Raw genomic sequence first — 22,590 nt, 5'->3', positions numbered from 1 at the left:
CTCTAATGGTCTGTGAAAAATGGCCACAACCCACGAACGGAACGAAAGTTTCTTCTTGGCAGCCGTATCCTTTTACGCTCAGCCGACTTCCGCCAGTACCGACATTTTGCCAGCGACCGAGACACACACGCGAACGGATGGATGAGTTTTACACTTAAAACATCGATGAATAAAAAGGTATAAAAAGAACACATCCGGTTAATCCTTTCGGGTGCGGTACGGAATTGGGCCCGGAACCGGAAGAGGGAATTCACCCGAGTGCGACTACATCAGACAGATGGTGCGAACCCTGCAGTAAGCTGTATCGATCCTTACTGATGAAGAACGGTTGGTGGCCTTTGCGAATTTAGTTCAAATATTGTCTTCTAATATTTTAAAAAATAAAATGAAGAAAATAATGAATACTTGCACTTTTTCCTGACAAATTTAATTAAATGAAGTAACGACAATGAAAGTAAAATAATACAAGGAACAACCCCAAAACATAAGAAAACGAAGGTGTAAACAAGTGTACAGCATAAATTTAACACAGTTCTACCGAATGGAAGGGAAAACTAAAGTAAAAGCATCAAACTGGATGTAAATTTTGCAGACAGTATGATAATGTGCATGCAAATTCAAAAACATTACATATTCGCAAACCCCTACGTGGTGAAGTGAGACTGAAGCAAAGTAAGAACAAAAAAATATTCTTCAACCTGCTCTGCACCACACAGCATAAAAGCAAAGGCTTTCAATATTCAAAAGATAAAAATGAGTAAAAACCCGCCCCATACACTTGCATTATCTAAAACTATCGGTCTCCTGCATGTGACGTGGTCAGTAGCGATTACTTACCGATAGTTGGTAAAAATGTGCCCCATCTCAACCATTTTTCGTTTTTCGTTGAAACTATTGAAACATTTTCTCCCGTGTTAATGCCCTATAAAACAGCGTAAAACATCGTTGAATCTCTTCTATCGCGCAGACATGGTTACTCTTGGTACCTTTACCGTTACCATGGGAATAAAAAATCGTTTCTTTGCTCAAACACCGGTACACACAGTGCACAGTGGGCAAACACCGGGATGAAATATAAAAAGTCAAGATGGACTTTGCTCGAAATGACTATTTTTCCGATAAACTACAGGATAAAACTAAGTGAAATCCAAACTATCACCTGTAATCGCTCAGTCGTTCCGGAAATAAAAATATCTAAAGCAACAAATTAAGAAAAAAGGAATGGAATTTTAATTCTATTTTCATTAGTTTTGAACGATCTTTTCGCCCCCTGTATGTTAACATCTATTTATGATTCATACTGTTTTTCAATGTTTCAATTTTCAATGTTCTTTTAAAAACTATGTTTATTTCTCTAGTTTTCATGAGCTTCAAGTTATTGAATTAAGTTTGAAATAAGTCCTGGAAAAATCTGCAAACAACGGGGTTTGACACTTTGCAAAAAAAAGAGATATATAGTATATCTTATATATCGCTTGCTAATCTGGTAGGTAGTTAAAAAACTGTTCACTGTTTATAACCAGAAAAATCATGAATGTCAATAATTATGATCATAACCAAGCAATTGTAATTTATCATTGGGAAGTTGTTCTTCCGTTTCTAAAGTCACATTAGCGATACTTTCCTTGCATATCGATTATATTCCAGATGTAAATGTTATGCATGAGGCAAAATTTAAAAAATGAACAAACACTACGCTACCTGGTGGTGTTGTCCGGTAACATGGTATTTAAGTTAAATAAAAAAATATAAAACTACCATAGCTTTAAACGTTATCTACTTGAAAAATTAATTTTATACCGATATTTGTTGCTATAGTGCCTACTGTGCAGTGGAAAGGGAATCGTACCACTGCTGCAAGGACGATTAATGGAAGTGCATCGATTTTTATCGTGTATCTGTTGTTTAATACACACTTTCTCCCAGCCCGACTGTGCCCCCATATTGCAACTAAACGAACGCGTGGTGTGTGTATGTGTTTGGTAGTGTAAAAAAAGTATAGAAACCTTCGATGTTCCGTCATGTTTAAGTAATGAACAGCTACAAAACAATGTATGACGAATTCGATCGATACTAACGACTAACGATGTAGAGACGAATGAAACAAAAAAACAGCAGATTGCATTTGTTCAACAAGAACGTGTTGGCGTAGCTTTGCGCAAGGAATTCTTAATGGTGGTGGAAGGAATAAAATTCATAGTAAGATTTCGAAAAGCAATCAAATGCTCCACTGGATTGTAACGTGAACGAAGCTGAAACGTTCAATTTCGATATTTCATTTTACCGGAGCTTCAAATAGATAGAAATGGTTGATGGATTTGATGCAAGAAGAATGTTACTTGTTCAGTTGTTGCATATTTATTATTAAATAAGTGTTCCAAACTATCTCTCAAGATGGGACAAGTAATCGTAATAATTTTACAGGGTTTGCCAGCTACCAGAATTGGGGTTTAGAGATACTTAAAGCTTACTTAACTTAAAGATGCTTAAAGATACATGGTGATGGTCAGCTATAATAGACATATTAATTAGATTACAAATTGGGTATAAAGTTAACAAACCGTTCTTGTTGTATATTTTTTCTTTTACACGAATGTAAGAATTTCTTTAACAAAACGTCATAATATTTTAATGTATTAGCATTAAATTACTATTTCAGTTAATAACAAAATAATGATGAAATGACCGCTCGAATAATGAAAAATTTAGGAATGGGTACACCGGCCCTTTTACAACATAAGCAACACAACAAGGCTGTTCTACACGAAATTCAGGAAAAAATACTTCAGACAACTTAATTTTTTTTTATAATATTGAGGATGATGAAACAAATTTTCTCAATCTTATCATAAACTTGTCATTGCTAATCGATGAGATTTTTTTTTCCTTCTTCCAAAACTGTACGCTGACGACCGAATAAACTATCAAATTATCGAAACAATTTGCAAATCTGTTCAAAAAGCATTTCAGCTATCAAACGAACCAGCAGAAAAAAATCCTCTACCATCGAATACAAATGAATGCGGTGCACGCCATTTCGCATTGACTTTGCGTTTTTTTTTTGCGTGTGCCTAACTGCTTCCAGATAGCACAAGCCATTCGAACCCGCACCAAACAACCCTGCAGCGTCGTGGTGCCACCGAGTGCTCTAATTCACTTTAATTGAATCCAGTCACGCACCTTGCCTAACCGAAAAGACGAAAATGATTTGGTGAAATTTGAAATCAAACGTAGCTGTGGCCCCCACATGGGCAACGAAGCATAACGAATCGTTGATTTAACGAAATGCAAGGGTAGCAAAGATAAGCGTCTGAAAATGAAGCGTGTCTCGGAAATGATTGTCACGGGGCAGTGGTAATGAACCTGGCGGTCTTCGGCGGTTGACAGTCGGTTGACAAAAATTTCTCGTTAAACTTGCTAGAAATTGGTAAAGCTTGAACTTTACTTACTGTAAAGATTGACAGCGAATAGAGAGAGAGATGTACATTCGCTGTGCTTTATTCGAAATATTTCACCAAAAGAACTATTTTAAACAAATCAATAACCAGGAAAGCTTATAAAGAGATAACACAGCAGTAATTTACCTTCACTACTAAACGCAACAGACCAAAAGCATGACAACGATTACCGGCAAGTAATTTATGTTGAAATCTCTTGCCGATCTTTCCACTGATAATAATAGCGCATGAAACCCGACGGACCCCGGGCAGCATTAGACGACGCCTGCAGTAATGCTGATAATGATCTCAAAGTAAACGTTGCCTGCGGCGATCTTAAACGATCTTACGTCACAAAAACATCAAGTAAGTAGGGTTACGGCGTAACCATTGGTGAAAGAATAACGACTGGCCAAATGCTTCTCACCCATGATAGTGTCAACGTTCGATAATTCACCTAGAGTAATTATATGTAGTGGTTTGAGTGGCCCGGTGGTGTATTGGTAGCCACACTGGTCTTCACACGACATGATCGGACCAAAATCCCATCCGGACCAAACCTCCGTACGCAGGACTCCGGATACAGATAAATAAAGTCAAAGCAATGGTCTGAGGTTCCGGTGCAGATAAAGAAGAAGAATTATATGTATAATTTATATAATGTACAACAAATTCAATTGTAACTTGCCGTTTTATAAGTAATGAAATTTTACTAAACCTAAGGCGAATTCTAGAAGCTTATGAATCATACTTTTGCTTTCGCATCACGTAAGCAAAACGAATTCCGGTTATAACTGATCGAAAATAATGCTGCAGTGAGGAATGGGTGTTTTCCCATGCATGATTAAATACTGCTGAAAACGACCGGAAATTAAAATTCTCACACTAACCGTCAACTGCTAGCAAATGAAGAGGCGTACCTTCTGACAAATCGTAAAAATATCGTCTATTACATCCAGCAAACAGAATACTTTAAAGGGGGTAGTACACTTTGCAAGTTCCAAAAACATTGTTTTTTTTTTTTGGTTTAAAAAAATCTTTCCAGAATCTACCTTACCGTAAACATAATCCAAACTTCGTGGGACACTCTGTTCAAGAGTTACAGGTCGAAAAGTGAAGCAGTGTCTTAGCGCTCCAAGTCCGGACTTAAAACTTCAAACGCGATTATCTTGTAACCTTGTTTTCCAAGTTGGCGGACATCGGCGACATAAAAACGGTTCTTGTGAACGCTGTTTAAGTGTTTGAATACTTCACAATTTTTGTAAACAATCTTAAAAACTTTTTCGCGTTTAAAACCCACCGACCTATGAGTGTCTGGAACAGGGGTTGGCAAAGTGGCTCTTACTGAAAATAGAAAATTTGGAAGACCTCACAAATATCACATGATCCCTTCACCACATGGTAATAAAGGTGACAATTTTGTTTACGAGTTGTTCCGCGCACAAATCAAAACCTAATCGAGACATTAGGTTTTAGGACATTAGACATTAAAAACGATTATCGGGTACCATGTAATAGGGCTTAAGGATAGCAGTGTTTGGTCAATGATTCCAAAATCCGACTGAACAGCAACGATGTTGTTTACTTTCCCCAGGCATTCTTAGGATTTTGAGCCAAGTAGCCAAGTAATAATATAAAAAAAATACCTAAGCCTAGCAGAATCAATATGCTTGATTGATTCATATGAAAATTTATTTATAAGCAAATGTTTTTACGATATACACTTACTTCATGTGTCTAAAACCACGTTTGGAGTATCTGGCCCGCAGCTTTAGCATTGTTTCTACTATTTGGCTCTATTCGTGAAAGATGTGCCGAACCCTGGTCTACAAAATATCCTTTTTTTTGCATGCCTCCAGAGTGTACAGAGTGGACTACCCTCTCAAAACACGCTGTTAAAAGTTCTATTCCATTTATAAATACAATTTCTTTTTTGTATTTCACTTCACAGATGAAGTACTCCAGAAAAACGTAAGAAACGTAAGATCTGTCCACCGCTTGTGCGCCAACAAGGAAAATTCACCCAGACAACAAAGACCTTTGTGTGTACATCTTACACGAAACGATGGCGCACATGGTCGATGGCGTCAATGATATAATGGTGAGCATGGTTTTTTTAGTGTTATCGTTCAATTTCACAACATTTATTAATGGTACATTTTCATATTATCTTATACATTATAGCTTTAAACCTTGAATTGTCAATAATAATAATTTGTTGTAAATTATTATAATAAATAAGCCATTATTAAAAATCTTATATCTCTCACGACACGGGAAAGATTGCACAAACAGGATGCAATAAATGGAGCGGCATCCGTAGACATGTGTGCATGCCTGTGTGCGAACGGCTCAGATCAAACACACACGTGACTTGGAAAGCAAGCGAAAAGATAGAATGCCAATGCGTAACTATCGGTTTGACCCCGCAAATCAAACATCTATCAGTCATACGTGGTGAATAACTGATAACAAAGTTTGCTTTATAATTGCAACAACACACCAAAAACCCAAATTGCTACCCGTTTGAAGTATATTCTAGATAACGGTTTTAAATTTTTGATAACAGTTTTTACTGGCATTGCTACAAAAGACACAAAAAAGTGATAAATTCATTAAAAACTTTTTTTTAATTTTTAAACATCTTCTCTTGTTCAAATACCTCCACATATCATTCCGCCAACTTTAACCTTAACTATATATTTATAGTTGGCTATCTTATGCGGCGAGACGAGAGCAGCAAGAAGGAATTGGGAATCCTTTTTTTGCTGCACCCTAACAGACACATACGTAGCTGTCAAAAACATAAGTTACCAGACACTATCTCCATCGACAGCTTGTTAAAAGTTAGTTCACTTTCACAAAGCGCTTTTGTGACACAAAGCAACGAAACGAAGAACTTCGTACCAACTGATTCCGAACGACATGGAAAAGTATAGAAAATGTCAGCTCCATTCGACCGGCGAAAGGTTAATGAACATAATTCCCCAGAAGTAGGAATACGTTTGAGAAATCCTTAATGTGGAAAATATATTACAGTTTTATACTATATTTGGTACTATTTTTATACTACTTTATACTATTTTTAGTTGGGTTGCACTCCCAACCATCGAGGTTGTTATTTTCAACGAACGAAGGCCTACTAAGCATGGTGTTTTTTTCTACGTAAATTTCTCGAATTTTTGACATATGTCAAACAACCCAACCATCGAGTGCGATCTCACTAGTGGGCACGCATTCGTATCCCAACCAGTGAGGTCCGACTGGAGTGTGAAATTTCCACAAATTTACGACGATAATTCATAAACGGAGGTTTCATGTTTATTTCAGTTCCTGTTTCAATATTATTCCATGTTATTGAAACTATTTCAAGAAACTATTCCTGGTGTTCACTAACGTTCGTGTTTCTTAAGAATTTTAAATAATAAAATGAACAGTTTACTAGTTTCGTAACACTTTTTCAAACACTCTGAAAACCACCGGCAACCGCAAACGTGCGTACAAGCCACTCCACGCCAAAGCGAACGTGAGTGGACGATGGAGCAAGTGTCACGAACATACAACCATCATGAGGGAGACCTAAACGTCCAGCGGTAGGATCTAGATACTCGGAAGTAATTAAAAGTTGACCCAGAAAGCACTAGTCGACAGGTCACTGTAGGGGAACAATGGGAAAATCAAACAACCGCGGCACGTACGGTGGAGCAACATCAAAACGACGGAGCAGATAACGAACGGATAGCGAATAAATATTGCGGCAATTGTGCAACGGCCACCAGTAACTATTGGTGATGTACGGCAGCAAAGATATCTTACTTTTTCTTTCACCTTTTCAGGCATGTTGTTGGCTGTGCAGTGCACTGGCGGCTTCTCTCGTTAGTCGCGGATTAAGTCAAACTTGTGTAATAATTTTCGTTCACCTTGCAAGCGTAGGTAGACTAATGTAGATTAGCACATTTCACAGCACAGCACGGTGCCAACCCTTCAAGTAATTTCACTCACTAAACATTCACGTGATCGTAATTATACACGCACACACACACACACACGAACACAGCGACCCGCAGAGCACATGAAAGGGACAACTCGCAATCGGATGTGTGGAAGGATACTTTTTCCCCACCAAAAACAAACAAAAAAACAGGAACTCCGCTAAATCCTTGACACTGTTGCACCAACTGCAATATTGCATCCACCAACGGTAGCTGAAATTATGTCACTTTTCCGGGATTCGGCGTTTCACCTTCACCGCGCAAGGAAGAAAGTTCCTTCGCACGGCAACCCGTAACTAAAGAAAACACACGCACTACGGCACTGACCGAATTCAGTGTGGCTTTTTTCGTCACGAGGGAACGTCCTTTTTCCCTTCCCTAGCTTTGCCTTATGGAGGGAAAGCGTAGGGAAAAGCCTGGGGCCGGAAAAACAAAGTGACAAATTTTCCACTGACCACCGACCTTCACGGTACGGTGAAGTGAAAGCTAGTGCGCTTCGTACGATACATGATTTCCCATTGAACCTACCAATTTCGCTCTTTCGATAAGGGTGGTTGGAAAAGCTCGCTCCCGCCAGAAGTGTATTCCGGTTTGTACGCACTCATTCTATCTCGCCCTCGCCGTGAACCAATGGTAACGGTGCGAAGGTCCTTGGTTGGAGCTGAGTGGAACGTATCCTTTTCTACTGTTGCCAGCAACAACTTGCGAATTTTCCCGCATTGATTCGTTGTCCTTTTCTGGTACACGCGTGCTGTCCACTAAATTCGTACACAGTGCAACAATATTTGCTCAATGAAATCACATAGCAATAGAGAGGAAAATCTAAAATCGAGAGAGAGAGGCATAGAGAAATAAATGGGGAAAATTACTCTGCAAGCTTTACTCTTGCTCTTGGTTGTAAAAGAGCAATCACCACTAAAAGCTTTCACCCTTCAAACAGGGGAAGGAAAATAGTCACACAGCAGAAAGGATTATGCGCAAAACAGCAAGGGAACACTCTCGTAGGTTACGTGGGAAAATGGGTAATGCATGGAGCATGTTTTGACAAACACATAAACACACACACACACACCAACCGTACAATGTAACGCCAGTACACAACACAGCGAAACGCGTGATCGGAAAGGATGACGTGTGCTTTTGTTGGGTGAATACATGCAGCGCGTGAGGGTATCTTTACACTTCACTACAGCGTATCGCCGTATCGATAAGAGGGCCAATAAATAACACACACTAACGGAAGGGTCAAGTGATAGTTTAGATTTCAGACAGCAATGTTTTTCTTCAGCCATGAATTGATTGTGTGCAATGGGGTAGCAATGGAAGCAGTACAATTTTACGCAATTTAAGGTAAACAAAATAGTGTTTTGTGTAATAAAGTAATTAAATTTTATGTTAGTTTCTATTCAATAAACTCATTATTTCTTTTGGAATTTTCAAGGTAGAGATTAGTGATGAGAAATATTTACAATGAGGAATCGGATCGTACTACCTTCGAAGAGACCCGGATTTTATCAAGGATCGCTATACAAATAAGAAAATTTGATCCCATCTTGGATCAGATCAGATTATTCCATTCACCTCCAAATTCTCATCACTACCAAAGATCACTTTACCAGAGATGTTTGAGTCTCTTACTTCATATGAAAACAATGATTAATTCTGTTGCATTAAATGCTTAAATATTGTTGACCAGTGTTCTCAAGTTCGAAGATTCTTTCTCTAGCCTTAAGGGACCCACAATGCTTTGAGAATTCATGAATCTAAAAGAATTTTTAAATCGTTGGAGAGTCATAGCGAATAAGAGTCATTCCTTCCGATCAAAGATTCATACAGATTCGAGAATCAAAATCAGATTCACCGAACTCCATAAGACACTTTAATTGCATTTACGCACATCATAGGAGAACGAAAGAAGAATTTGAAACGAAAGAAAACGGGTGAAAAGACACTCTCAAACCAAAACAAAAAACCACAGCTACCGGCCGGAAAACAAGTTTGTTTCGCCGAAGATCACGAAGAAGAGCAGGAAATAATAGTCACTCCAAGACACACCAAGGTCACGAAAAAAGGGTCCGAAAACGATGAACGAATAAACGCAAGTGAAGCCCCAGCAACGTTAATGTCAAATTTTGTGGTTTAAGCTTGAATGAAGAGCAAGCCAACGTATATGCGCTACGCAAATGGGGAAAGTATTTGTGTGTTTTTCAGTGACGCTTGATGTTTTGCTTGGTGTTTTTTTGTGTTACGGTGTAGATAAAAGAACATAATGTTAGAATTGACTTTTATGTATGTTGGACGCTCACCGGTAGATCAAAAACTTTCCCCAACCTGGACAATAACGGTGCAAAGAGTCGCCGTAGGTGCCCCACCTTGCCGTTGTCTCTGGAACGCCGGTAACCGTGGCCCGATCCGAGCTCGCTGTCAACACCAACACGAACATCTTCATCGGTTTGGGACAACGATTCATACCCCGGCATGGATTTCCGCTCCATCCCAAGTATTCGCCCAAGGGAGCTACCAACAACACTGGACATAAGATGCTCCGCCATAATTTGTATCGACACAAGCACGCACACAAACACACATACGCGCACGCACCGAAAGGAAGCGCCGAAATGGGATCGAAAGTACACAAAACACCGGAGGTTTCACAGTGGATGACACATGGAGTACAAGGAATAAGAATACCGACGCCACGATTCCCGTTAGCCCATAGAAACTTGAGAAAAACTGATGCAGATCCGGAACAAAGCTTCGCTTACTGCCGTCACGATCGCGACGAATTGCGGCACGTAACTGTGGCAATTACGCGCACCAGGCTAACCGTTTCGCTTAGAATCTTGGACCCAGGCCGTGTCCAGGCTCCACTGCTTGCACAAAACGCGCGTTTTGCTCGCTCGCTCTCTCTCTCGCGCGGCACGGTGCTAATTAAATGCGATCTTCACGTGCGTTCCACGAGGATCATCGCCCGCGGAAAGAAAGCATGCGAGAGCGAGAGAATGGGCAATACGCGATCGTGAGCGAGTAATGGTGAAAAAGGGCGAAGAAGATCGCACGTTGAAGATGTTTCTTGCAATCAATTCGACGAACGTGCGATGCGTCGGTCGCCACGGCGAATGCGACTGTGTAGAAAATATTATAAACAACCCACCAACGTATGCCGTGGCTTTGCATGCTTTCATCGTGTGCGTGTGGTGTGGTGGAATAATTGGCAAACCAGCAGCAGTGTCATTTCTAAACCGTCTGGAATATCGCACCGGGAACAGATACGGAAAGAGATGACGAAGATGACGCAGACAGGGGACAAAAAGGGATAAGGGGCCGACCGGGGTGGAAAAGGTTGTTGCGCTCTGCAATCAAACGCTGACCTAGAGAAAGATAATGGAAGCCCATCGCCTCGAAACGATAATCGATTACAATGCCTATGCGGCATCCTAAGCCCTCTTGCAGTCTGCTGCATGATTTGTCATCAGTTTCGGGTAAGCTCACAACGTTGTTCATACGTCAGCGCAAGATATGATATCGCGCTGCGAGATATGAAATACGTTTGTGCAAAATAATCTCTTTCGAATACACACCAGTGCTGGAACTCGTGCCTCCTTTGGAGATGCTACAGGACTATCCCCCGTACCGCACAGCTTCTGCTAGAGATGCGTTTTCCGCTTGGTTGCCGGATTGGGTGGAAAACGTGGACAACACGAATAACACGCCTTTATCACTGTTTGCGGGTTGAAAACACACCACTCACTTTCGGTATCACAAATCACTCGATCTACCCATTAGTTCACTAATAAACAATCTTAACCACGGGCATTCTTTTTCAGATCCTTTGCGAAAATTGCGAAACAAGCGGTGACTCCTGTTCTGCCACGGTACATAAAAACACACTAGCACGTCTTCTTCCCACACCGCCCGGCAAGAAACGGGTTGTGGGTGGATGTATGTAATGAAAAACACTCTTTTTCGTGTTCGTATGCTGCCAGCGTGGTATGTATCACCTCGTACGTTTTCCGATGGTACTTCTTCACTAAACTTTCGCTCTCCAGGATGTGTATGATTTCTCCATTCACTCTGGTAGGACAGCTAGTTTCCCGTTCGTATGTATTGTTTCGTCCGTTTTCCAAACAACACGGCAAAATGTTGTTGTGGAACTACAGCAGTACAGGGTGGATGCGTAACTGTCAAAGTTCCCTTTCATCCATTTCTCGCCTGCAACGGTTTCGCCCCAGTGAGGGCGAAATTTGCCGCCTATCATTTTTGCCACCGCAACGGGAAACCGTTGCAAATGAAACACTGTTTTATGGTGTATAAACACATCCTTGATGAACGAAGCAGGAACTATGTAGAACCTGTATAGTTCCAGTACTCACATACGCCTCTGACACGTGGGATTTTCATAAAACTGACAAAACCCTCGTAAACCGCGTTCGAGACGAGGATGCTTAGAAGGTTTTTGGGCCCCGTAAGAGTGAAAGATGTACGGCCAACTCACTCTCGTACCGCCAATTAGACTCGCAAGCCTATGGTGGGTTGGTCAGATCATTAGCATGATACCTGACGACCCATCACGTAAAATCCTTTTAGATTATCCATATGGACAGAGCAGGCGTTTTAGGCCCATACTGCGATGGAGTAGATGCGTTCGCCAGCATGCCTCGGAATATTCGATTGATAAACGACGGCGTTAAGTAAGTTTTAAATATTGTTATAGCCTTTATTCGTCAAGTTGTTTTCCATCCAACCACTATTTCCATTGGGCATTTGGAAAATTTCGATATATATATATATATCTCACCATGTATGTTATACGGCTTCTTTTACATTTCTCGTTGCGTACGTTTTGATTTCATTCGTAGCGTTCTGAACCCTCTATCAAATCCATCTTTTGATTACGCCTGCACAGAAACTACACCTATAAAACAATCGCAAAACCCCCTGAACCGATCGTCCATTTACCATCACAAATCGCGCTGCATGACGAAGCATTCTTGCTGGCGGAGAAGTTTCCCTCGAACACCTATATTGCTTTGTCGTGGAACCTTCACTGCTCCACTGTACCTTTGTTGACACACACACGCTCGCTTGATGGGTTTTGTGCTGCTTGACGAAGAGTATTTAACGCGAGATATGAACCATGCCAGCCTGTTATCGTTTCATTCGGCCTTCGGTATAAAAAGCGTTTAAAGCAATCTAGATCCATAGTTCCACCCGATGTTTGCTTTGGTTTCTAACTAAAGCTTTTTTTCGTATTACTATTTACGCTACTGGATGGTCCTTCTTCGATCCTCGTAGGGATCGTTAGTGTTTTCGAACAGTCACTCGCATCCTATCACTAGAGTGCGCCACACAACAGCATTCAAATGCAGCCACCTTCAGTACATGGGGCATACAAACATGCACGTGTGATCCGCTCCCTAAAAAACCTGTTCGTGTACTTTCCTGCCAAAGCGGTCTGCATAAGCGTACGTGGTAGATGATGCTAGCTATCGAAATGTTTTACAACGTGTAATATTCACACCAATGTGCACCACTGCTACGTATGTTGGAAGCTATATTCAATGGTAGTGTGTGGGTACCGTGTTCGGTTGCTGTACTGTACGATGAATTTGATTCTTCAAACAAACGCCACAAGATTGGTGCGTATATGTGCGAAAAACGGATCTATTAAGCCTTTCCGTACGGTATGTGGGTGTATGTATATATATATATATATTCTTTTCTTAAATATATGCAAGATGCATTGTATCTGATCGGCTCACTTCTGCCGCCTATCTTCCCCCTCGCCAGTGTGCGCTCGGTATATGCTTTCCTTTCCATCCTGGTTTATCTACAACGCGGGACCAAACGGCACATCGGCATCATCGTCGTCGTCGCCCTCGTTACTGCTAATGTCACTGTCGTGCAAATAATCCTCTAGGGGAGGTGAATTTGCCTCGGGCTTAACTTCGTCCTGTGTGTTTCTGAACGCTTCTATCTGATTCGCCATCGTTCGTAGATTTTCCACTCCGCTTAGCAATTGCCTGTGAAACAGTTTTACGTTAGTTTTTGAACAGGATTGTGGATATGACCTACGTATGCGTACTTACCTAAGATTGCTCTCCGCTGTTGATGCCGCCTGCCGCAGGGCGACCGTTTGTGCGCGCAAGAATGCGGAAGACTGTTCCCGCTTTGGCCGGCTACCACGGTCTCCGTCGTCCTGTCGCACTCTAGCACTGGCGCCCGCACCCGTGCTGCCTCCAATTGCGCCTCCACAAGCTTCCACCTTAAGCGTTTCGTTTTCCCTTTGCAGTGCCTCCATTTCGACCTAAAATAGGAAAAGAAAATTTACACACGTGTTAGGAATGTTTTGGTGAAAACACGCTTCAAGCTAGCGGTTAAACCACTGTCTAGAACTCACAGTCATGCTGCTCAACTTCTGGCGTAATTGTTTCATCTCTGCCTCTGCAGTGGCGGCACGCGTTTTTGCCTGCAAGAAACTGCTCGCGTTCGATTGCGTCGTTCCATTTCCACCGTCTCGCGGCATGGAACCACCGGGTCTTGCGAGCGTAACCATCGTTTCCAGATCTCGTTCGAGCTCGCGAATGCGGCGTGATTGCTCACTAACCGTTCGCCGGCTAGCTTCTAGTTCTCGCCTTAACCGCTCATTCTCCATCAACTCCGCACCGAGCCGATTCTGGTACTGAGCTTCCCGCTGTCGCTGCTGTATCCGTTGACGTCGGTCCGACGCCGCAGCGGCAGCTGCTGCCGTTTCAGAGGCGTGCGGTGTGTCGTGCGTAACGTCGGCTAACCGTCCGGACGAATGGATTGGACCATCGGACAGGAAGTCTGGTAGGCGATGAATTTTATCTGCCGTTGTACCGCTATAAACTGTTACCCGACCTGGTGTCCCGGAAAAGTAAATGGATCCCCCTTGGCCTCCAGGACCAGCTGGTTCACCAACGCCTCCCGCGTTACCTTCGGTAAGGTCCGGTGGTAATTCCGAGGACGAAGCAGTCGGAGATCGTGGTGGGAGATCAAACTCAAGCTCCGGTCCGGCTGGGTTCGCTCCACCACGTGATGGAAAATCGAGTCGAACGCCTAGTGAATGGCGGTGTCCAGCACCTGCTGCATTCTGATCTCGGTTGGCCCGACTGCTGCTGGTAGTACTGCTCGCGGTCAAATCGAACGGTATATCATTACATGAAGAAAGTGGCGCACCTCCGCCTCCGCTCCCGGCCGAAACGTTGGCGACTCCGGTCAGATCTAACACATCCTCAAAATCGGCCGATCCCGATGAACCACTTCCGGCACCCTTTGGCAGTGTGTTGTACCACTGTTCCATCACGAGATGATCCTGCACAAAGTCGGGCAAGACTGCGGAAAATTCGGTCGCACCTACTAGCCCTCTGCTGGATGGTTCGTTATGCGCTTCCAGATCATTCCGCCGATCTGCTCCAACCGCGGACGAACCAGGGCTATCGAGATCATAATTCGAATAGGATCGCTGCACATATCCACGTAGCAATTCTACCTGCTCGCCTAGCTGCTCTATTCCGTTGGCATCCTCACGCATACCACTGTTTCCGGTACTACCACCAGCAGGATAATCGGAGTTGAAGGAACCATTGCTACGACTCTGGTAAATCGGACCGAACCGATCATCCGCAAAATCAGACAGACTGGACTGGGAATCGAACGAGGGAAAACGTGGCGATCGTTTCATCTTCGACTCACTGCTAAGCGTGTTGACCGATTGGAATTGTGGAATTTTTGGTCGGGCACCCGTCGTTGAGCTTACCACATTAAGTGAGCTCGTTGTGGCCGATTTCGATGGTGAACCGGTGCTGGTGGTAGCGGTGGTTACCGCCGTTAAATTACTCCCCATATGGGTGCCGTTCGGGCCAGACACAATTCCGCTCATTTTTACATCGAATGTTCCATTCGTGCCGTTACTGCAACCAGTACCAGCACCATCCGCAAGCGAACTGCTTCCGTGTCCATTTATGCTCGATGCACTACGGCTGTGATTTATGCTGCTTGAAGGGACTGTCCCCGTACCGCCCGAGCTGGCCCCATTCGCCGCATGGTTGCCGTCCCATTTGAGAAAATGTTTGAATGAAAAAGGATTTTCCTCTCTTCGTGGCACTTCTGCGCTGCTCGTTGCTGGTGGTAGTGATGGCGAAGTGGACTGTGCTTCAACCGTGTTCGGGCCGTTTTCACCTTCCGTCGTTGTGGATGAGGACGCCGGGGTCGCTTTCACAGACGACGATGGAGTTGCACCAGTGAGATCATCCGTGTTAATGTTGTTGTTATCCTTTGCCATTGCCAGAGGGTAGTGTTACCTGCGGGCGAACTCTGGTGGCCCACTTGTTGCCACTGAAAACAGGAAAAAACGGTTGATTAAATCGCTGTTTATTTGACACTCCACGTACGGAAAAAGTACCCCTTTTAAGAACACCGTTTGAGTGTGCCTTTTTGTGAGGTGCGTGGCGTAGTTAAATGGCAAACTGGGCAAATGAGTAACAGTGCGATTCCCAGATATGCAGATATTCCAAACAGAAGCACTATCACTTTTACAAGCTCCGATATTGATTTGGCTTCGAACCGAAGGTTATAAGAGGCAAGATTAAGCAGGAACTACAACTTTGCGGACCACAAGAAATAGGTCCATCCGCAAAGGTTTTGCCTATTTCTAGGAATTTATTTTCGACACGACATAAGGACGTCGTGCAGAGGGAAGGAATAACAATGAAATGTCTCTCTCGCAGTAGCAGAGTATTACAGGATTGGTTTTGGTCTAATCCGCGCCAGTTGTGCGAATCGAAACCGACCTACCAGCGATGCTGTACTTTTAACACCTATGCTGTATTGTTCCACAAAGAAATAAATGAATATTTCCTTGCGTCCGAGAGCCTTTTGCAGCAAGAAGTTGCGTTTTTTCTTTGCCCTTTTGGCAGCTCTTTTTTTGTTAAACAATCTGTCAATGGACAACACCGTGTTGACAGTAACAATGTCACGGTTACTGTATACGTAGGTGTATCTCTAAACCTTGAGCTCAGCATGCGAAGAAGTTGTCAGAAAGCAAAGTGAAAAAAAGTTAATTTCTACATCGTCGTCGTCGTCGCAGGCACTTGACTGTGCTAATGGGCGAAAGGGAAAAAAGTGGGGCCTGCATAAATTGTTTCACCATTGCCAACATAATGCGAATGGCACAATAACTTTTCTCGTGTGCGTTGCAAGAAACGGTATCAATTTTAGTGCGTTAACTATTCCCCTACGTGAAAGCAGGTTGTGCAGTGGTGAAAAGTTCTCCGAGGGCAGTTCTACTCCGTTCTATTGTTTTGTCTATCCACCAGTTCCTTTTTTTCCATTGGGGGTGTGTAGTTTCCGTGTGTGTTCAGCTGTGAAACATAAACCTGCGCTCGACGTAACTTTACAACACGGTGTTACACGGTGGGTTACACTTGTGCCACTCACATCATCCCTACCAGTTCAGTTTGTTTTGTGGGCCAAAAGTATGTGATTGTTTTGTTCCTAGCGGGTTTAGATACGGTTCAGTGGCGAAGGGTTGGAGAACCTAAATAAACGTATGTACAATTCGTGCAACGTAGCCCTGATTTATTCTGCATTCGGTAACTATTTAGGGAATACGGAAGCTTATTTTTAACAAGGTATTAAACTTTCCACCCTGCAATTGCTTCATTTCAGATTACTTCCATTGGTTGGGGGTTGGAAAAGGAAGCTGGACGCCGTTGAGAGGAAAGTAGCATAAAAACCCTTCAGAATGTCTGTTACTTTTGAGCAGATTATACTCGACGCTAAGCGCATTGCCAATCGGCTCAAGGACCGAGAGGCTCTAGGAGATGCACTGCTGCTGGAATCGGAATCAGTGAACAAGCACATCGAATCGATGCGCCAGTTCCAGGACGATATCGACATACTGAACAAATTGGCACGTGATCGCTCCAACAACCAGCTGATAACGATCATCCACCAGGAGAACCCACAGATCCGCGAGATACAACAAGAGAACCGCCTGCTGAAGGCAGCGCTGGAAGACCATCAGCACGCACTAGAGCACATCATGTCTAAATACCGAGAGCACACGCAAGCAAAAATTCTCAACACGAAGGTGAACTTTGTGGAAGCATTCACACGCCACCACCGGTCGGCCGACATCGAGCGACGCGACGAGCTGATCCGACAGCAGACGGCCAAGATACAGGAAATGGCCGCTGTTATGCAGCGAGTCTCGCAGATGGACGAGGAAAAGGTCAACCAAGAGCAGGAGGTGTTGAGCAAGCTGATGACAGAAAATAAGGGACTGCGGGAACTGTTGGAAATATCGCGCAAGTACGGTTCCGGCGGCCAGAAGATGCTGGTCGACGACAAATCAACCCAAACCGATAGCTATCTGCTGGATGGTTTGATTGAAGCGGCCGTCACGGCAAGGGCAAATGTATCGAAGCAAACGCCAGCACCGGCATCATCGTCACCACCATCACCACCACAGTCTGCAGCCGTACCTACGTCGGGGCCCGCAGCTATACAGTCTGGAGCGTCATCCCCGAATGCAAGCTTAACGAAACCGACCGTCGATGATCCAGCACGTTCACCAAACGGCAAGAGTTCCGTCGCAAATCCAACAACAGTCAGTAATGGGGTAGCAACGACCTCCCCGAGCGCACCATCTGCAGTGGCAGCCCCAGCTAGCACTACTTCCGTGGCAACCTCTTCGACTTCGTGACGTGATTCGGGTGAATGTCAGGTATCGGTTTTGTTCTGCTGCCAATCGGCCCTACTGTAGGATGCGTCGATGATCGAGTTGCGTTTGATGCGATTAATGGTTCGACTCACAAAGAAATGGATACGGACAGCAACACACGGCGAGAATTATTAAAACAATCTTTCGAACAAAAAAAGGCTAGCATTGGGGGACCATATCGAAACTGGCGGCAGGTTCACAGAACACACCATTTGCAAATCCATTGCACGATCATTCGATCACCCATATGCGTTTTTGTTTGTGTTGTTTGTCGTTTTTTTTTTAATGTATGCTCCACTATCTGTCGCACGCAATGGAATGCGCAAACAAAACAAACATAATATACTGCACTTTTAGTATCGACAAATTCCTTTCCAGTAATCATTTTAGAAAGGAAATGTAGGAAAAAGTAAAAATCATCGAATTATGGCAAAACTGTCGAAAATAATGCATTTTCCGTACGTCAAGCAGTTTTCATAAGCATTACGTTGCGATTTAGACTGTTACGCGGAGAACACAACGAAAAAAAAATCCATTGCCGACATTGAATTCTGGGTCCTGTGGGGTAGAGTAGAAGTGCAGAGTGCAATAGTTGCTTCATAATTTGTTTTTCTTTTGCATAAATGTTTGTTTTTTTATTATTATTAGCACCTTAAGCACCATTAAAAGGGGAACGTGACTCCCAAATGAATGTTCGAACTTGTTGAACGGAGGACATCCTCGCTCCCCACAATCTGCTACCAAGAGATCGAGGCTTTTTCCTTAATCGCGTGTTTAGTTTAGTAAATTGTCGTTGAATGTTGACAAGAAGAAACAAAAAAACAAACAAACCCCCTAAAAGAGAAAAGAGAGCAAAGCGTACGTATCTTTTTCATGTTTTTTTTGTATTTTGTTATACTTAAAGAAGCGCCCATCGACAGTTCCATTTAGTTTCCTGGTTCGTCCTCACAAATCTGAGTGCAGTGTCACTCTACTCTCGTCAATCGCCAAATAAATACGGAAAATTAAAACGCACACTCTCGCCTACGGGAATGGGGCCGGCGACAAAAGGGTTTAAAAGAAATCACTTGAATAAATATTACTAAACATTAACACATGAAACGCTTGTGGTTCCCTCTTTCCCTGTTCGTCGTCCGTCCGAATCGTACCATGCGCGGGTTTTTTTCGTCTATTAAATGGTTCTATTAAAATAAATGTAACGAGGAAAGAAATTGCTAGCCCTTTTTTTGATCGATTTCATGCAGATTATCTCCTGTCGTTCCATGGTATCGCTCACTCTCGCGACAATGAGGATAAAAGGTTCAATGATTACGATTAAGTAACGTTCGAATAAAACAATCCAAAACGTTGTCCCTACGGTACGATCCTTTCGCGCATTTATCTACTAGGTATTACGGGTGCCTTTTAACCAGTCTTAATGTGTTCCGTCAGTCACTACGGTAATGTTATCCACCCGTTTTGCTCTTGCATTCGAATTGTTCCGTCGGATCGTTGTTTCTCGCTTCCCGCGTACCGTGATCGTTCACTCGTACTCCAGTATTTTCTTGTGGTAGAAAAGAAGATAGCTAAAAGCAAACACGAAACACGTTAGATGACGAACGTTCTATCGCGCTGCGGCTATTTACCCTTCGCTGTCCAAGACCTGCTTGAGTGTGGCAGTGGTTATAATGTGGTCATCGCACTTGACCCAAATGTCTTTCTGGTGTCGCACGTACGCCGTGTAGTGACCCGCATCGAGCGTCCCGACGTGGTTGATGACAGCGTACAGCGAATATCGGAAGTCGGCCGTATCGCTACCCTCTTGCTGGTACGGCTGGTTCCGGCTGTCGTCGTTATGTAGGCACGAAGACGTCGTCACGACGCCGGTCGTGCCAGTCATGGAGGAGGCGGAAGAACCATTAGCTCCACTGCCCGCAAAATTCGGTGAGGACGGTGATAGATGTGATTGCTGCTGCTGATCAGACTTTTTCTGCGACATAAACGGTGTCATGTCCAGCTCGGCAGGGAATGAGATGAAGGTGGAAATTTTCTTATCGATCTAGAACGCAGAATGAAAGGGAATGAAATGTTTGGTGCTGTGGATTCAATGCACTTCTGCATACCAGACTAGAGTGTTCGAAGCGCTTCAGGTGGAAGCTTGCCACTATCGGTAGCGTGCGCATGGACAGTTGCTTCGTCGATTCCTGATAGCTGTTGCATGTGTTGCACTTGATCTTTGCACTCGAACCAAGATGTTCTGCCCGGGTGAACCGCTCCAGGCAGTCGATCAGGGACTGTCCGTTCGAGGATTCGCCTAGATCGAGCGAAATGTCCCAGAATGGATCGATCGTGGTAGAAACGCCTTTGCACGCCTGGCACACTACATCGCTCTGCAAGCCACCAGTAAAAATCTGATCAATAATACAATTACACTGAGTCGGATTAGGATCGGAAGATTGGTTTTGGCCGCTGTTTGTCGTGTTGGTGGCAGTGGTTGTGCCCGTTGTTGCAGCAGGAGAAGCAGCCGTCGACATCGCTAGCGAATTCGGACCGGACTGCGACAACAGCTGCATTGGTTCCTGCTGGGAAGCTGCCTGCTGTGCCAGATAGTTCGTCCCCACGTGTGCATTTTGTGACGGTTGATGGACATGGGGCTGTGATGATTTTGACTTATCAATTGCCGCCGCAGCCGCTGCAGCAGCAGCCGCAGCGGCCGCAGCAGCCGCATTGGCAGCCAGTTCCGTCATCGATATTTTGCAGTGCCGGTGCAACACGTCCAGCGTAGCGATAAAGAACTCGTGTGCATCTTGCTGCTCGTATCCCGCCAAATGCCGTGCGTGGTTCCATATCAGATGCAGCAACCGGTGCAACGATAGCGGACCACGGGCACCGGAGTAAAACTCCTGAAACAGACGCGACACTTCACACACCAGACATTTGGCGGCCGTTTTCGCCGTGCATTCGTGCAGCTCGGCGAGGAAATAATCGCGCAGCAGCGGCGTATGGATGAGGGCCTGCACGATACAGTTCATGAAACAGGTCGAGCCTAGGTTTAGCAAACCGCGCAACCCGATGCTTGTGAGAGCCGTCACGTGCCTTCGCTTGGGGTTCTTTAGCAGCAGCTCGATTTCCACTCTCGATGGGCTCCAGGGCCGCCAGGATAGGCTTTTGTCAAGGGTGCGAGCCTCCCGTCGTAGGTGCCGTTCGGCGATGGCCTGGCATTTGCTGTGGTAGATAAAATCCCGACACTGGTAGCAGTACAGCATCCCGTAGCACAGCTCCAGCGCCATGAAGTGTTTCGTGTGCTTGTAGTGCTCGTTAATGTGCGCTCCTTTGCATGCGAAGTAAATACAGTGCAGACAGGAGTACAGCTGAGGGCCGGAACTTCCACACTTGTAACAGAGACAGGACAGGGCCTTCCGACGACGTGCCTCCTTGCTGATGCAGGCACTGAAGTATGCGTGCACCACACTGTACGAATCGTACCCGTATTCCTTCACGTAGGATCCAAAGTGTACGCAGCCCGTATCACCCATGCTTTCTTTGTTCGTTGTATTTCCTTGTTGGAAGAGTTGCACGAATGGTGACCAAAGTTAGCCAATTCCGAAACAATGATCACACACAGTTAGCACCGAATGCCGGTCCGTGCAGGGTGGGTGTCCGAAGGCCGTGCTTACATGCGATCCATACCGTAAAACAAAACCGCTCAACCATGTGAAAACTGCCACTAGGAACTTGTTTGATTCGAGTATGAGCGAGCTCTGTAGGCGTTAATTACCCATTTTGGGTCCACTTTTCGTGTAGACTAAGTGGATTAATACTCACAAATCGCCTATGCTTCGGTGTGTTGAAATTAGTTGTTTTTTATGCTGCTATGCTGCTGTTGGATTGGTCACGAATGACAGTTCGTGCTGACAGTTGAATGACAGTTGGAGGCGGCCACACGTAGAAATTTATTTTCAATTTGAAATCGTACAATTTTAAAACTACCAAATGGACTGAACAAAACTTTTCGGTTGATCCTAGTGGATTATTCTATATTGCGAGGAAACGTAATTGTTTCATCGATTAAAACCAATTGTGCCGTAGGTGAAGCCATCGCTCATTTAAGAAAAACGAATGAACGAATGAATGAAACGAACGAACGAATGGTGCTAGTGCTAAGGTAAATTCGGTTCGTTTGATTAGGTTTCATAAAGTTAAGATAATGGGTAATAAAATTGATTTATTTAGAAGCTGAATATCCATATATCATCTATTTATTAGCCTACACTAACAGAGTACAGCATAGCTCATCCAATATAATCTAAAAGCCACAAAGCCAAAATGTTTGTGCGAGTAGCTTTGACAGCCCAATTAATTATAGTTCAATCCAACTGCAACTGGTGCTCATATGTTGGATTATCTTCTTACTTATCATGTAGTGTTGTATGTC

The 22,590-nt window shown here is 43.8% G+C and overlaps 4 protein-coding genes across 4 annotated transcripts in view; 1 reads left to right on the top strand and 3 right to left on the bottom strand.

Annotated features, from left to right (window-relative positions):
* The window catches only part of LOC128709411 (calcium-transporting ATPase type 2C member 1), a 52,678-nt gene extending 42,697 nt beyond the window's left edge, over nucleotides 1-9,981 (bottom strand). The window contains exon 1 of the mRNA XM_053804406.1: nucleotides 9,736-9,981. Coding sequence (XP_053660381.1) covers nucleotides 9,736-9,981 — 246 coding nt within the window. The remainder of the gene's footprint in view (nucleotides 1-9,735) is intronic.
* A 3,278-nt stretch (nucleotides 9,982-13,259) lies between these two features.
* On the bottom strand, nucleotides 13,260-15,734 carry LOC128708438 (autotransporter adhesin BpaC). Its single transcript, XM_053803415.1, has 3 exons — nucleotides 13,830-15,734; nucleotides 13,519-13,736; nucleotides 13,260-13,452 (listed from the first exon to the last, which is right to left on the bottom strand). Exons 1-3 carry the CDS (start codon nucleotides 15,732-15,734, stop codon nucleotides 13,260-13,262), a joined length of 2,316 nt encoding a protein of 771 aa, XP_053659390.1.
* Nucleotides 15,735-17,195: 1,461 nt separating this feature from the next.
* On the top strand, nucleotides 17,196-18,158 carry LOC128708162 (FGFR1 oncogene partner 2 homolog). The gene has a single exon (XM_053803122.1). It carries the CDS (start codon nucleotides 17,196-17,198, stop codon nucleotides 18,156-18,158), a length of 963 nt encoding a protein of 320 aa, XP_053659097.1.
* A 1,540-nt stretch (nucleotides 18,159-19,698) lies between these two features.
* LOC128706902 (ubiquitin carboxyl-terminal hydrolase nonstop) lies at nucleotides 19,699-21,691 on the bottom strand. The gene is made up of 5 exons (XM_053801844.1): nucleotides 20,911-21,691; nucleotides 20,279-20,697; nucleotides 20,141-20,214; nucleotides 19,802-19,969; nucleotides 19,699-19,741 (listed from the first exon to the last, which is right to left on the bottom strand). The coding sequence occupies exons 1-5, from the start codon at nucleotides 21,689-21,691 to the stop codon at nucleotides 19,699-19,701; spliced, it is 1,485 nt and encodes a 494-aa protein (XP_053657819.1).
* Nucleotides 21,692-22,590: the final 899 nt, after the last annotated feature.

The sequence above is a fragment of the Anopheles marshallii genome, chromosome 2 (genome assembly GCF_943734725.1).
Source record: "Anopheles marshallii chromosome 2, idAnoMarsDA_429_01, whole genome shotgun sequence".
In the NCBI taxonomy this organism is placed as follows: Eukaryota; Metazoa; Arthropoda; class Insecta; order Diptera; family Culicidae; genus Anopheles; species Anopheles marshallii.
The sequence above is the reverse complement of the archived record's forward strand: the minus strand, read 5'-3'. Positions and strand labels throughout refer to the sequence as shown.